General features: G+C 60.1%; 1 protein-coding gene across 4 annotated transcripts in view; it reads left to right on the forward strand.

Moving 5' to 3' along the window:
• Window positions 1-218: 218 nt before the first annotated feature.
• GSE1 (Gse1 coiled-coil protein) overlaps window positions 219-13,099 on the forward strand; it is a 98,743-nt gene continuing 85,862 nt past the window's right edge. For all 4 annotated transcript variants that reach the window (XM_085071406.1, XM_085071408.1, XM_085071407.1 and 1 more), the window contains exon 1: window positions 219-2,175. In XM_085071406.1, coding sequence (XP_084927532.1) covers window positions 241-2,175 — 1,935 coding nt within the window. In that variant the 5' untranslated portion in view covers window positions 219-240. The remainder of the gene's footprint in view (window positions 2,176-13,099) is intronic.

Below are 13,099 nucleotides of genomic sequence, written 5' to 3' on the forward strand. Positions count from 1 at the left end.
TCGCACCGAACTTTTATCCCAGGTTTATTTTTGTTGCCGTTCGTGGATATTTTGTTGCCGTTGGGAGCTTTTTTTTTTTCTTGTTGCCGTTGTTTTATCATAATTTTTTTTTTCCTTTCCTTTCTCGCTGCCTTCCCCCGGCGGGAGGAGGCGGGCGGAGGGGTGGGGGGGGAGCGCTCCGCAAACCCGCCCCCCGAGCCTGCGTGTCCGGCGGAGCCGCGGGATGAGCCGGGGGCGGCGATGAGCGCGGCGGGGCCGGGGGCGGCGGCGGGGCCGGGGGCAGCGGCGGCGCCGCTCTCCCGCAAGCAGCGGCTGATGGCCGCGCTGGCGGCCGGCGAGGCGGCGGCGGCGGCGGCGGCGGGGGGGGGCGGCCCCGGGGCCCCGCAAACCCCGGCGCCCCCGCTCTGCTGCTTCATCTGCGGCGGCGGCATCAGCCGCGGCAAAGAGCTCAAGCTTCAAGTGAGACCCCCCCGCGACCACCGGCCCTTCTTCCCCTTCCTGCAGCACCAGGAGCCGGCGCCCGGCGCCCGCGCCGTCTCGGCGGAGGGCTGCGCCCTGGTCTGCGCTGTCTGCCGCTGCTTCCTGGGCGAGCAGTGGGACTCCTTCGAGCGCAGCCGCACGCCGGTGGAGAAGCGCATGTACTGGCTCAAGCGGCCCCATCAGTGCGAGGCGGCGGCGGCGGCGGGGGGAGCCGGGCTGCGGCGGGGGGCCACGGGCTGGGACCCCGCCGCGCCGCCGCGCCGCGCCGCCGGCCACCCGGAGGAGGAGGAGGAGGAGGAAGAGGAGGAGGAGGAAGGGCCGGCAGCCGGCTCCGAGCTCTCCGAGCTCTCCGACGCCGAGCCCCTCTCGGAGCCCGAAGGGGCGGGCGGCGCGGCTCGGCCCCCTCCGGCGGCGGGGAGCGAGCGGGGGCCCCCCTGCTGCTCGTCGGACAGCGAGATCAACATCACCAGCGAGGAGGAGGAGGAGGAGGAGGAAGGCGGCCAGCGGCCCGCTTGGGCACCGGGCACCGCCTGCTACATCTGCGGCAGCCCCTTGGCGCCCGGCGCCCAGCACCGCGTCCACGTGCAGAAGCAGGAGAAGAGCTCGCCGGGACCTTTCTTCCCGTTCCTGTGGCTGCACAGCCCCCCGCCGGGCGCCCAGCCGCTGTCTCCCACCGGCAGCACCCTGGTGTGTCCCTGCTGCTTCGCCTCCCTCATGCAGCAGTGGCAAAGCTTCGAGCTGGCCAACGTGCCCGTGCTGCAGCGGCTCTACGTGGTGCCCCTCAGCGCCGGGGCCATGCCCGCCAAGGGCCGCCGAGGGCTGAAGGAGGACGGGACGGGCATCCCGCCGGTGCCCGAGGCTTGCTACCTCTGCGGGGAGGAGTGCGGCAAGGAGGCGAGGCCGGTGGCGGCCAAAATCACCAACGGCAACGCGAAGAGCACCATGCATTTCCCCTTCCTCAGCCTGCTGCCCTGCCCGCCCGGCGCCAAGGGGCTGAACAAGCACTGGGAGGTCAGCAGCTGCCGCAAGTGCTTCGGGGTGCTGCAGGACCTGTGGGCCATGTACAGGGCCTGTCACAACGAGGAGCTCATCTCCTCGGTGCAGAGCTTCTTGGGCAGGTACCACCAGGTCTTCTCCGCCGGTGACCTCGCCGGCCACCCCGCTGTCATCAAGCCCGGTCCCACCTCTGTCTGCTACATCTGCGGGGCCGAGCTGGGAGCTGGCAAAGAGTTCCAGCTCAACGTCAACCCGCCGGGGCGATTTGGGGAGAAGGAGCCCTTTTTCCCCTTCTTGACGGTCTACCCGCCAGCCCCGCGGGCCAGACCGGCCGACTCCACCGGGCTGGTGGCCACCTGCATCCTGTGCTACCACGACCTGCTGGGACAGTGGCTGCAGCACGAGGGCAGGAACTCCCACCACCCCAGCAGCGCCTGGTCGCGGCAGTACAAAGTGGAGACCTTCGTCTGCTTCTTCTGCCGGCAGGAGAAGAAGCGATGCCTTGGATTAAAAGCGGTTCAAGTGGCCCGACTTCCCGTCTTCCTCTACACCCTGCGCGTGGCCAACAGCCTGCTGGTGGACGATGGGAAGCAGCTGACCATCGGCGCCTGTGCCGAGTGCGGGGCTGTGGTCCTGGCTGGCAAGAGCATGACCCCGCCAGAGCTGCTGGCAGTGGCACCTCCGGCTCTCCTCCCCAAGGTAAGGCAGTTGGCCCAGACCCCATCCCTCCTTTCCCAGCACTTCCCACCTCTGGAATCCAGGAGGAGTTGGAGCAATGACATAGATGGATGCTCTTCTTTTGGGTCTGGTTCCTAGGGGTGAAGGCTAATGGATGGGGTGCCTTTAGCAATGAACTTTTGGAGCTGTCAAGCTGCGAAGGAACAGATAAAAGTCCTTCCAGGAGGTGGGAAGAGCCAAGACCTGTCCCGTTCCAGAAGTGTCTGTGTTATTGGCAGCTCTGCACGAGGGAGGTGGGAGCCAGGACAGAGGAAATCCCAATCCTGTCCTGCTTGCCATCGAGGGTTCTCAGAGGTGCCAGAGGGGCAGGAGGGCTGCCTGGCCTGCCCTCCTTGGGAGCATCCTTGGGAAGCTGGAAGGAACTCATGGCCTCCGCAGGAAACTTCCCAAGTTATCCCACTTTTACCAGGCGCCCTAATCAAGGGGTTTCCCTCAGAGAAATCCCAGTTCTTCCCACAGCTGGGGGGCTGATGGGTGGGCACAGGGCTGGGCGCCCCCCACCCGTGCTGCCCTGGTTATCCTGCAGTGAGAGCCCCCAAAAGCCCTGCAGCCCTGAAGGGTGTCACGGGTGTCATCGCCCAGGTGCTGCCAGTTTCCCCAGCTGCTCACTTCTGTGCCTCTCCCTGGGGTTACACAGGGTGCTTTGGGGGCATCACCTCAAAACCACATGGCAGAGCAAAACTTTATCCCTCCCAAGCTTGTCTTTCTTGTGGGATGGGGAAATAACGGCTTTTACCCCCAAATTTCCAGCTTGCAGGAGCTCTCCAGAGCCGCTGCCCTGTGTCAGCAAACCAGGCCCCAGGCTGGGCTCTGTCGAATGCCAACATCCCAAATCCCCGAGGTCATTTCCAAAGCCATTCGGCTCCATCCTTAGCCAGAACCCTGCGGCTCTCCGAGGCACTGGCATTTTCTTTAGAAATGTAAACCATCCCTTCCAAGACAGCGCTCCTTTTCTCTCCCGTCGCTCTCCCTTGGCTGCTTACAAATTTAATTTTCCATTCAGCTGTCTGCTCCTGAACTGGGGGGACACTGCTTGGAAAGCCACCCAGCACCTGGAGAGTGCCAGGATGGCACAGGAGATTGGCTTGGCATCGGTGCTAGGAATCCTTTGGACGCCGTTGCTTTTTGGGGGATTTCCCCCAGGGTCTGTCAGCCTGAGCTGGATGGTCCTGACATAATTTTGGGTCATTTGTGGATGCAGGTGGTTTATTTTCACGGTTGCTGGGTGGGCTGTGATGCCCATGTGGTCACGGGTTTGGTGGCATTAGTGAGGTGCTGGTGGCCGTGGAGGACTTGGGAGTCAGGTGGGCATCCCTGATGGTGGTGCTGACCCAGGGGTGCTGCCCCAGCAGAGCCCAGGTGGCTACAGCTGGTGAGAGTGGCACCATCTGCATGTCCCCAGCTGCTTTGCCAGGCCCTGGCCCCCTTGGTGTCCCCAGGCCACCTCATGGGGACAACATGAACAGCAATTCTGTTCCAGCATGGATGAGTGCTTCCTGAGGGGCTCCTCAGTGACCCCCCAGCTCCCAGCATTTCTCAGGCACGCCAGTCCTTGTCCCTGCTGGCCCCAGTCCCAAACTCCCACGAGGACACACGGTGTCCCAGAGAAGGGACACTATTGAGTTGCTCCTCTTGTTCCCGGGTTTGCTAATGAGCAAATTAAGGGGCTGCTGCAAGGGGCTGAGTGGCAGGAGGCACAGCAGAGCTGCCTGGGGACAGCATGGCCGGGCTCTGCCGTGTCCTGGTGGGGACTCTGCCTGCCCAGAAGGTCCTGTTGCATTTTTCCCTCCCTGTCTCCACGTGCTTTCCAGCAGGCTGGGACCTCACAGATGTCAAGGTTATTTAAAACATGGCTTAATGCTTGGGTAGGGCACTTGGTTAATTTAGCTGTACCCTCGTTCAGCCTGAAAGTCACCCCAGACGAGCCTTTCACTCCTGTGTGACACCCAGATCCCCATTCCAACGGGACCAGGCTGGAGGGAATGAACCTGAGCAGCTAAAACCATCTCCCCCTTCCTCCTCGCAGCTCTGCAACTTCATTTTTGGACTGCACTTGCTTTTTCACACCCCCCTGCATGCAGAGCTGTGGTTTGCTGTCCTGCCTGTGTGTGGGTGACAGAAACGGCTCAAAGTTTGGGGTCAGTACCCCAAAAGCCACCAGTCACCCCCACATGTCCCTTGTTTAGCAGGAGCAGGATGGGGCTAAGGTCCTTTCTGCAACATTGTGGAGGTGCTGATGAGGAACTCCCCACATGTGAGGCTTGTCAGGAGGGAGGAGCAACCGATATTTTGGGTGGGTGGTGCCTGTGCTGCTGGATGTGTGGGGTGGCTTTGGGTTCTCCCCTCCCAAAAAAATGGTAGTGCTGGGCATGGAGAGGTCACCCACCATGGGTGTCCTTTGGCTTGTCACCCCTGGTCCCCAGATGTGCACCTTGAGAATGGATTTTCTTTCCAGCTGTGCCCCTGTGCTCACCAGGAAAAGCTTGCCCTGTCTTTCAGCTCTTCCCATCTTTGCCTTCCACTGCTCTCACTGCAGTTATACACCTGTAAAAGTGACTCCTCTTGGGGTCTTTCGTTTTTATTTTCCCCCTTAAATACAACTTTTTGGAAATACTTTCAGATTTCTGGAAAGCTCTCAACTCCCACTGTAACTTCAGCAAAGCTGTTCAGGACAGCCAAGTGATCAGGCCCAGCCCACATGGGTTCATGGCTGGCAGGTCATTGTCACCTGGCTTCCTGAATGGCAGGTCATTGTCACCTGGCCTGCTGTGACAAGGTGACCCATTCAGTGGCTGAGGGAAAGTTCTGGGCATTGTTTATGTGTCTATTTAGTGAAGGCTTTGGTAGCATTTCCCACAGCATTCCCCTGGAGAAACTGTCTGCTCGTGGCTTGGATGGGTCACTGTTCCTTGGGAAAAAAACTGCCTGGAGAGTGGCAGTGAGACACATCCAGCTGGTGGCCTGTCACCAGTGATGTCCCCAGGGCTCAGTACTGGGGCAGTGGAGCTGGGAAGGAGCTGGAGCACCAGGAGAGGCTGAGGGAGCTGGGAAAGGAGCTCAGCCTGGAGAAAAGGGGATCAGGGGCACCTTGTGGCTCTGCACAGGAGGGGACAGCCGGGGGGTCAGGCTGTGCTCCAGGGAACAGGGACAGGAGGAGAGGGAACAGCCCCAGGCTGGGCCAGGGGAGGTTTGGTTGGATATTGGGGAAAATTTCTCCTCTGAAAGGATCATCAAACCCTGAAACAGCTGCCCAGGGCACTGGTGGAATCCCCATTCCTGGAGGGATTGAAAAGACATGTAGATGTGGCACTTGGGGACACTTGGCAGTGTTGGGGAATGGTTGGACTCTATAATCTCAGAGGGCTTTTCCAGTCTGGTTCTGTGTTCAGATTTCCTCTGGTGCTGTGACAGTGCTGCCATCCCCCTCCTCGGGATCTCCCACCCTCATCCTCAGGCCGAATTCTGCGAATCACATGATGTTTTCCATGCCCCATTCCCACTTCTCAGCCCACACCTGGGGCTGTGCCTGTCAGGGCACAGTCAGGCTCCAGGGGCTGAGTTCCCTGGATTTCCGAATTGCCAGCAGCGCTGTTGGCTCAGCTGGGAATTTGGCCCCTTCTGCAGGTTCCGAGCTCCAAAGGTCATGGCTGCGTTTCCAAATCACTGCGTCGAGCTGACAGCTGTTGGTGGGCACTTTCCTTTTGGCTTTCCAAAAGGGTTTTGGGCAAAAATCAAAGAGTTCTTGTGTTCTCCGCTAAACCTTGTCCTGCTGATGCTGAGTGGCAGCCAAAGCTCCTGGATGCCAGGAAAGCAAACCCTGGAGGCAGAGAGGGATGCCTGAGCCCTCCTCCTGCATTGCACCAGGCCGAGTTATGGGTTTTTTGGGTGCACTGCAGCATGAGAATGACGAGATCTGTGTAGGAAGAGCCCCAGGCACATCTGCCTTCCTTGCATCTTCTACGGATTTTGGAGGAAATCAAAAAACCTTCTGGTTGCCAGCAGTGTTATGGGTGGTTGTGCTTTTTTGGCCAAGCTGATGGCACCACTGTGTGTCCCCAGGGGTCTTGTGTGGCTCCAGAGGGGTGGCAGAGGCTGTGTTGGGCTTCTCCTCATCCCTTAAAGAAGGAGCAGAACTGATTTTGTTCATCTCAATCTTTAGGCTTCCAGCTCGGGTCGGTTTTGGTGCTTCTGCCCGTGCTTGTGCCAATTTCTGCCATCACCAATCCCAGCAGATACAGGGCAAAATCAGGCCAATTTAAGCCAACTTTATCAGCATGAACCTCTTCAGTTTGCCCATGGAAAGGTGTTTTTAGCGAGGCCCAGGCTGCCTTTCAGCAAAGCAGCTGCTGCGGCCACACCGACCCAGGCTGGCATTTTCGGATGAGATCTCAATCCCGGCACGGAGGTGGCAATATAATCATGAGATGACCTCATGTCTCGGGGCACGGCCTCCCTCGGGATCGTGTTCCCAGATGGCAAACAAAGAAAGAACACGGGGAAAATGTGCCCAGGGCTTTTTCCTGCCCATGAGGTCAGGGGTGCATTGCTGGTGGGAATTCACACCCCGGCTGTCTCTCCTCATCCTCACCCGCCGCTTAGCTGGTGTCACAGTCACCCCCTGGGGTGGTGGCTTGTCCCCCTGGGATTTCCTTCCTGGGCTTTGTGTCCTTCAGCCTGGCTGGGGGGAGCAGCACAGGGGTCTTTGCTTTGGCCAGGCTGACCTTGCTGGACCAGCTGTCCGAAATTCCAGGGCTCCCGCGCCGCTGCCAGCGCCGTGTCCTCCAGACCTTGTGCTGACTCCACAGCTCACCAGCTGGCTGCTATATATTTATTTTTCATCCTGCCCTCCCTGCTCCTCGCTTTCTCCCCGCCTTTCCCAAAAGCAGCAGCACTGCAGGGCTGGCAGCTCGAGCAGGCACCTGCCAAAAATGCTGTCTGACACTGCTGCACCCCCAAAATATCCCCTGTGGCCCCTCTGGGGAGAGGGAGAGGCTCCACTCTCACCCCATGCAGTGAAAATGCTTTTGCAACCACCCGAGCATCTGCAGCAGCCTCTGGAGCCGCAGCCAAGTCTGGAGATGGGGTAAAGGGACAGACGGGTGGCTCTGGCTGCGGCGGCCGGACAGATGTTTTGTCCAGACACTTGGCCTTTCTCAGCCGTCCGGGAAGCTCTGTCGCAGAGGGCAGCCTGGGATGCTCTTTGGCTGCTTCCCAGCGAGGAGGGACTTCCCTGCAGAGCAGCGTGGGTGCCTGGTGTTCTGAGTACATCAGGAATGGCAGGAGCTGGCTTTTCAGCCCCCAAGATGTCAGCTGGGTCCTGTCCTGACACCTCTGTCACTGTCCTCGAGTGGCAAGGAGCTGTGTCCTGAGCAGGTTTTGGGGACCAACGATGTTTTGGGGACCTCCTGGGCACAGCTGGTTTGCCAGGAGCCTGCTGTGCCCTGCATCTGTTCCCATGCTGGTTTTTGGGGTGGGTCACCCTGATGCCACCTTGGAGCATGGTGCTCCTGCTGGTCCTGTGCTGCTCGACAACATCTGGCCAGCTGTTCCTCCCTGCAGCAAAAGGCCTGTGCCTGGCATCCTGGCCTCGAAGGCACAGCATGGAAATGTCCCTCTGGTGCATAGAGGGGATATTGTCCCCCAGGCTGGGGACTTGGGGACAAATGCAGCAAGGCGGTGAGGCAGGAGCATCCCTGGGAGCCAGAGCGGGAGCTGTGGAGCCCGACAGACAGTGGCAACCTCCCAGCCGTGCTGGGCTCTCTTTGCTGGGAGCAGCTGGCAGCGGGAGCCCTTCCAGAGGCACGATTCCCCCGGGCCCCGTCCCAGGGCTGGGACAGCCCCGTGTCCCCACCGCCAGGGCGGGTGGCAGCGGTGCCTCGAGCGTGCCTTGGCTCCTGGCGGCGCCGGTGCCGCACTGTGCCGCGTGCCAGCCGCTCCTTCAGGGCTGCTCCTGTGCCAGAGGGAGCCATCCCAGCCCGGTTGCCCTCCCTGGGCCCTGTGGAAGGTGGCAGAGCCGCGGTGCCAGCCCAGCCTGCTGCGGGCAGGTCGTGGTTTGCTCCCGGTGCTGGATGAGCAGCTGCTCCGGCCTGTCCTGGCACACGGGAGCCGAGCTGTGCCATGGCTGGATAAACAGCCTCGTGCAGCTGCTCCAGCTGCTGTGGGACTCGTTTTCCCTGCTGGATCTTCGGTAGCAGGGCAGGGATGAGGGGAATGGCTCCGGGGGGAGTTTTGGCTGTGCTAGGATGAAGTGGGACATTTCCTGGGTGTGCTTTGCAGGCTGGCATGGGTATGACGCTGCTTCTCCCGCTTCATTTTCCTTCTTTTCCTCCCCCCTTTCCCGTTCGTACAAGAGTTGCCGGGCTTTAGTAGCTCTCGGGAGACTGAAGTCATCTGTTTACCCACAGAGCTGGCGTGCCTGGAGCAGCAGCTGCCCCGGCTTTCCCTCTCCAACCTGCCAGCCCGCGGTGAGGTGCTTGTGCTGAGCGTGCTGTGACCTGTGCTGGGGCAGGGCGAGCCCTGTGGCATCCCATAGCATCCCATGTCATCCCATAGCATCCCATAGCATCCCATTGCATCCCATAGCATCCCATCGCATCCCATAGCATCCCATAGCATCCCATTACATCCCATAGCATCCCATCACATCCCATTGCATCCCATCACATCCCATCACATCTCATAACATCCCATTGCATCCCATGGCATCCCAAAATGGGGCTGGGGTGTCCCTGCTGCAGTGGTGCAGGTCTAGGAGCTCTCTCCACCCTGAGAATTCCCAAGACGCTGTGTTTTGGTGGCTGTACCCAAGCACTGGTGCTGGATGGGTCATTCCCGGTGGCACAGGGAGCTGCTGCAGGATTTACCAAGGGTTATTCCATAACCTCAGTCACAGAAGCTCAGGAAATCTCTGTCTGCCTCGGTGCTGCTTCTTCCTGCTGGCTTCTGGCAGACCTGGCCATGGCATTCCCTGCTCCTGGGGGAGCCAGGTCTTGGCAGGTGAGCAGCTGAGTTTTGGGGCTGGCTTTGACCTGGAATACAAGAGGAGGGTCCTGGAGGGATGTGGAGAGGGCAGGAGGCTTGCAGGGACTGGTTTGCCCTCTCCCAGCTTCTCCCAGTGAGTTTTGTCTTCTACTTCAGAGCTGAAATAAGAGACCAGCTGGGATGAGAGGGAAGTGTCTGTGAGCCACTCAAGGCTGTGTCCTGGCATGCTGTCACCCAGTGTGTCCCCAGCACCTGCTGCTTTGGGCTGGGGACTGCCACTGTGGGGACATCGAGCCACAGGGTGTCCATCCCTGTGGGATGTGCATCCCATGGCACAGGAGTTAGCCCAGTTAATCCTCCAAAATGGCTTTAATTGTTCTCCCCAGCTTTGCCCCTCTGTGGAACAGGGAATGCATCATCTGACGGATCTGAGGGGCCACCAGCAGCCACCTCTGTCCCTCTGGACACCAGGGAGGGGCCTTGGAACATCTTGGTGACAGCCAGGCCATTGGGCTCTTGCTCAGTGTTTTGCAGCTGTGGCGGGACAGACAGAGCCGGGAGGGAGGGAGGGACACACAGACAGCTGAGGGTGTGGGGCAAACAGCAAACTGCCACCTTCCATCTGCTGCCAGCATGTTTCTGCAGAGGGGTTTGACTTCAGCCAGCCGTGCAGCTTTACATCCAGTGATGATCGAGTGCTGATGATTCCAGTTATTATCCTGGCCAGGAATAAGTTTGTATTTATATATATATGGATGGATTCTCCTGCCCCCCTCCTTGTCCTCACTGCTAAACCAGCTGCATTTTCTTCTCCTTCTCACTCCCTGTGGCTCTCAGAGCAGGCAGCAGGAGTTATCCCAGAGTGCAAACACGGCGAAGACAAGGCCCTTCAGTTTTCCCGGGAGGCAGCGGTGCCAAGGTCAACCTGGCTCGGGGACAGGGCTGGTTTGTCACTGCTGGCCCTGCTCTTGGTGTGAGTGGCACCCCGGGGGTGTCCTGGCTGTTCCCAGTGAGGGGCTCCCGGGCAATGGGGGGAGCCAGCCCTGCTGCCTGCAGACACAGTCCAGATGCTCTGGCTGCGGCGTCTCTGGAGGGGGAGATGAATTCGCTCCTGCCGTCTTCTGTTTTCAGTCCAGAACATCTGCACAGTAACTGGGAAATCTGGGCTTTCTCCTGCTTCTCAGCCAGGTCCTGTCAGCCCTTTCCTCTTCCAAAAAGGGGCTTGGTGGTTTTTTTTTTTTTCCTCCCTTTCCCGCTGTTGCTTGTGCTGTGTAACCTGCTCCCTGCTGTGCATCCTGTCAGGGCTCTGCTCGGATTTTACTCTTTGAGCAGCATTTTTGGGGGACCTCCCCATCTCAGCCACCCCCTGAGCTCAGGGATGTGGATCCCCAGGAGCCAATTTTCCTGTGGGACCATTCCCTTGTGGCACTGGGATCACCCAAACTGCTGTATCACTCATTCCATATTTTTTTTTTTTCCCCCTTGCTGCTGCCCCCATCCTCATGCTGACCCTGCATCCTGGGGCACGCTCTGTGCTTGGGGCTGCCCAACCCTTCCCAAAAGCTGGCACTGGGAAGCATTTGAGGCTGCAGCAGGGTGGGGGCCACCCTGCTCCCTGTTCTTTCCAGCACTGAGTGGCTTGGCCAGCCTGGCCCTGGGCTGGCCAGGACAGCTCTTGGCTTGGCAGTGTCCCACGCGGGTGAGGTTTGTTCCGCAGCCGCTGGCTCGGGCTGCTGGCAGGGCTCTGGGGGGTGCTGGGCACCTCCTCTTCCTCACTGCTGCTCCCACCGTGCCACTGAGACCCTTGGAAAGTGTCACCCTGAGAACTGAAGCCCTGGAGGAGGAGGAATAAATCCTGCTGTGTCCTGCCTCCCTTTCCTGTGCTCTCACCCTGACCTTCCCCACCGGAGCTGCTGGGGTCCAGTGAGCCCAAACCCAGCTCCATCCTTCATCCATCCCTGCTCCTTCTTCATTCACAGCGATTTCCTCCCTCTGCCTCGCTCTTTGCTCATCTTTTAGTCCTTTTTGCAGTGTTTCCCCACCCCTCGCTGCCCTAGTTCTGGCTGTGCTGGCCCCGTTCCCGGTGCCCTGGGCTCGGAGCGGAAGGAAGGGCTCTGGGGAAGGACGGCAAAGCCTGGGTGATGCCAGCAGGGGTTTGTCCTCGGCTTGGACAAGGGGCTGACCCACCAGAGGGGATCTGGGGCCGTGGATATCATGGGTGCTGCTCCCCCAGGCGAGCAGGGGTCTTGCAGGATGCAAAGATTCAGTGGAGGAGGGAGATGTCACCCCTCTTTCCGCACTGTGGGGACCTCGGGACAAAATGCAAGTGGTGCTGCCTCCTGTGGGGTTCCCTGCTCCCAGAGGATGGGGGAACCCTCAGGATGAGGTGATTTGGGGTGCACTCAGGGACCAGCAGGCTGCCTGAGGGGGTGGCTGGGCAGCGTGGCTGCTGGCCGGGCACCCTCAGGCACCTGGAGGTGACGTGTGCCCGGTGTCCCCGTCCTGGGGACAGCCGCACAGCGCTGGCTCCACAGCTGCTATTTCTGGCCAGTCCTTGGCCTCTGCACCGCAGTCACCACCGCCGGGGCCAGCAGCTGCTGCCCTTTCCCTCCCCATTCCCTCAGACCCGTGGGATGGATGGATGGACGGCTGGAGACAGGATGAGGAATCCCCCCAGCGTGGGCAGCAACGGAGCAGCTCAATCCCTCTGGGGATCTTCCCTCCAGCCCCGTTTTCCTCCCGTTTAAGCCCGGGATGTGTCTCTGTTCGGTGGGCGGCTGTAAAAATAGCACTTGGTTTGAGTTAGGAGGGTGGCGGGGAAGGGCTGGGAGGGGGCCGGGGTGCAGGGGGAGGTCCGGTTTCTCCCTTTCCTGGAGGAATTAGGGAGGCCACATGCTGCCAGGAGTGTTTGGCTGGTAGAGGCAAGCGGAGGCTCCGAGGAGGCGAGCAGGCGTCCGCACAGATGGAAATTTGATCACCCACGGCTCAACAGATTGTTTGATTTATTTTAAAATCAAGCAGATGGCTGCAACAGGAGTTTGTTTAAGTTCAGCTCCGAGCTGGGCCAACGGCCAGGATACTCGGGGGTAGGCGTGCCAAAAAATGTTCAATGACTTTGGTCATCACCCACCTCTCCTCCTCCTCCTCCCCTTCCCTCGCTCCAGCGCACACACCCCGCTCCCCCTCTTATCGCATCCTCGCCTTCATCTCTTGGCTCCTGCATCTCGCTTTGTCTCTCCCGGCGGGCGCAGCCTTGCCCTCCACTTTTCCTCCCCTTCCACGAGCTCCAGAGGGTTTAACTCTTCCCCAGCCATCCCCTAACCCTGGTTCCCTTGTGCTGGAGGGGTGCAGTGGGGGTGGAGAGAGGGAGAACCCCCATTTCTGGGCTCTCTCCTCGTGTCTGTCTTCTCTGGCACCAGTTTGGGGGGAATGGAGAGGTGTGGGTGCTGACTGGGTGTCCAGAGGGATACCCTGACCCATACCCTGACCCCATGGCTGTCCCTCCATGGATGGATCCTGCTGTCCCCCTACCTTGCCCTGAATGAGTTGGGGTCCCAGCAGTGTGTGACCCCCATTTCGGGGTGTGAGGGGTGGCCTGGGCATGGAGAAGAGCCCCTGCTGCAGCACGTGGTGGCTCTGGATGTGCTCCTGGCCTCGCTGCCATATGGCCAGCAGGGAAGGGGCTGGAGGAGCCGGTGGGAAGCAGCCTGGGATGTGCTAAAGTGCTGCAAATGGGATGGGGCTGGCTGTGCTCAAGGTTTTAATCACTCCGTGCCACCTGGCTGGCACTGCCCGGGGTGTCTGACCACCCCGGGGTGGCACAGGGTCCCCATGTCCCCTCAGCTTGCCGAGGGGCATCTGGGACACTCTCTGCAGCAGGGACAAGGAGCTCCCTGCCTTTCCT

This window comes from Lichenostomus cassidix, chromosome 11 (assembly GCF_008360975.1).
Source record: "Lichenostomus cassidix isolate B80296 chromosome 11, HeHo_3.0, whole genome shotgun sequence".
NCBI classification, from domain to species: domain Eukaryota; kingdom Metazoa; phylum Chordata; class Aves; order Passeriformes; family Meliphagidae; genus Lichenostomus; species Lichenostomus cassidix.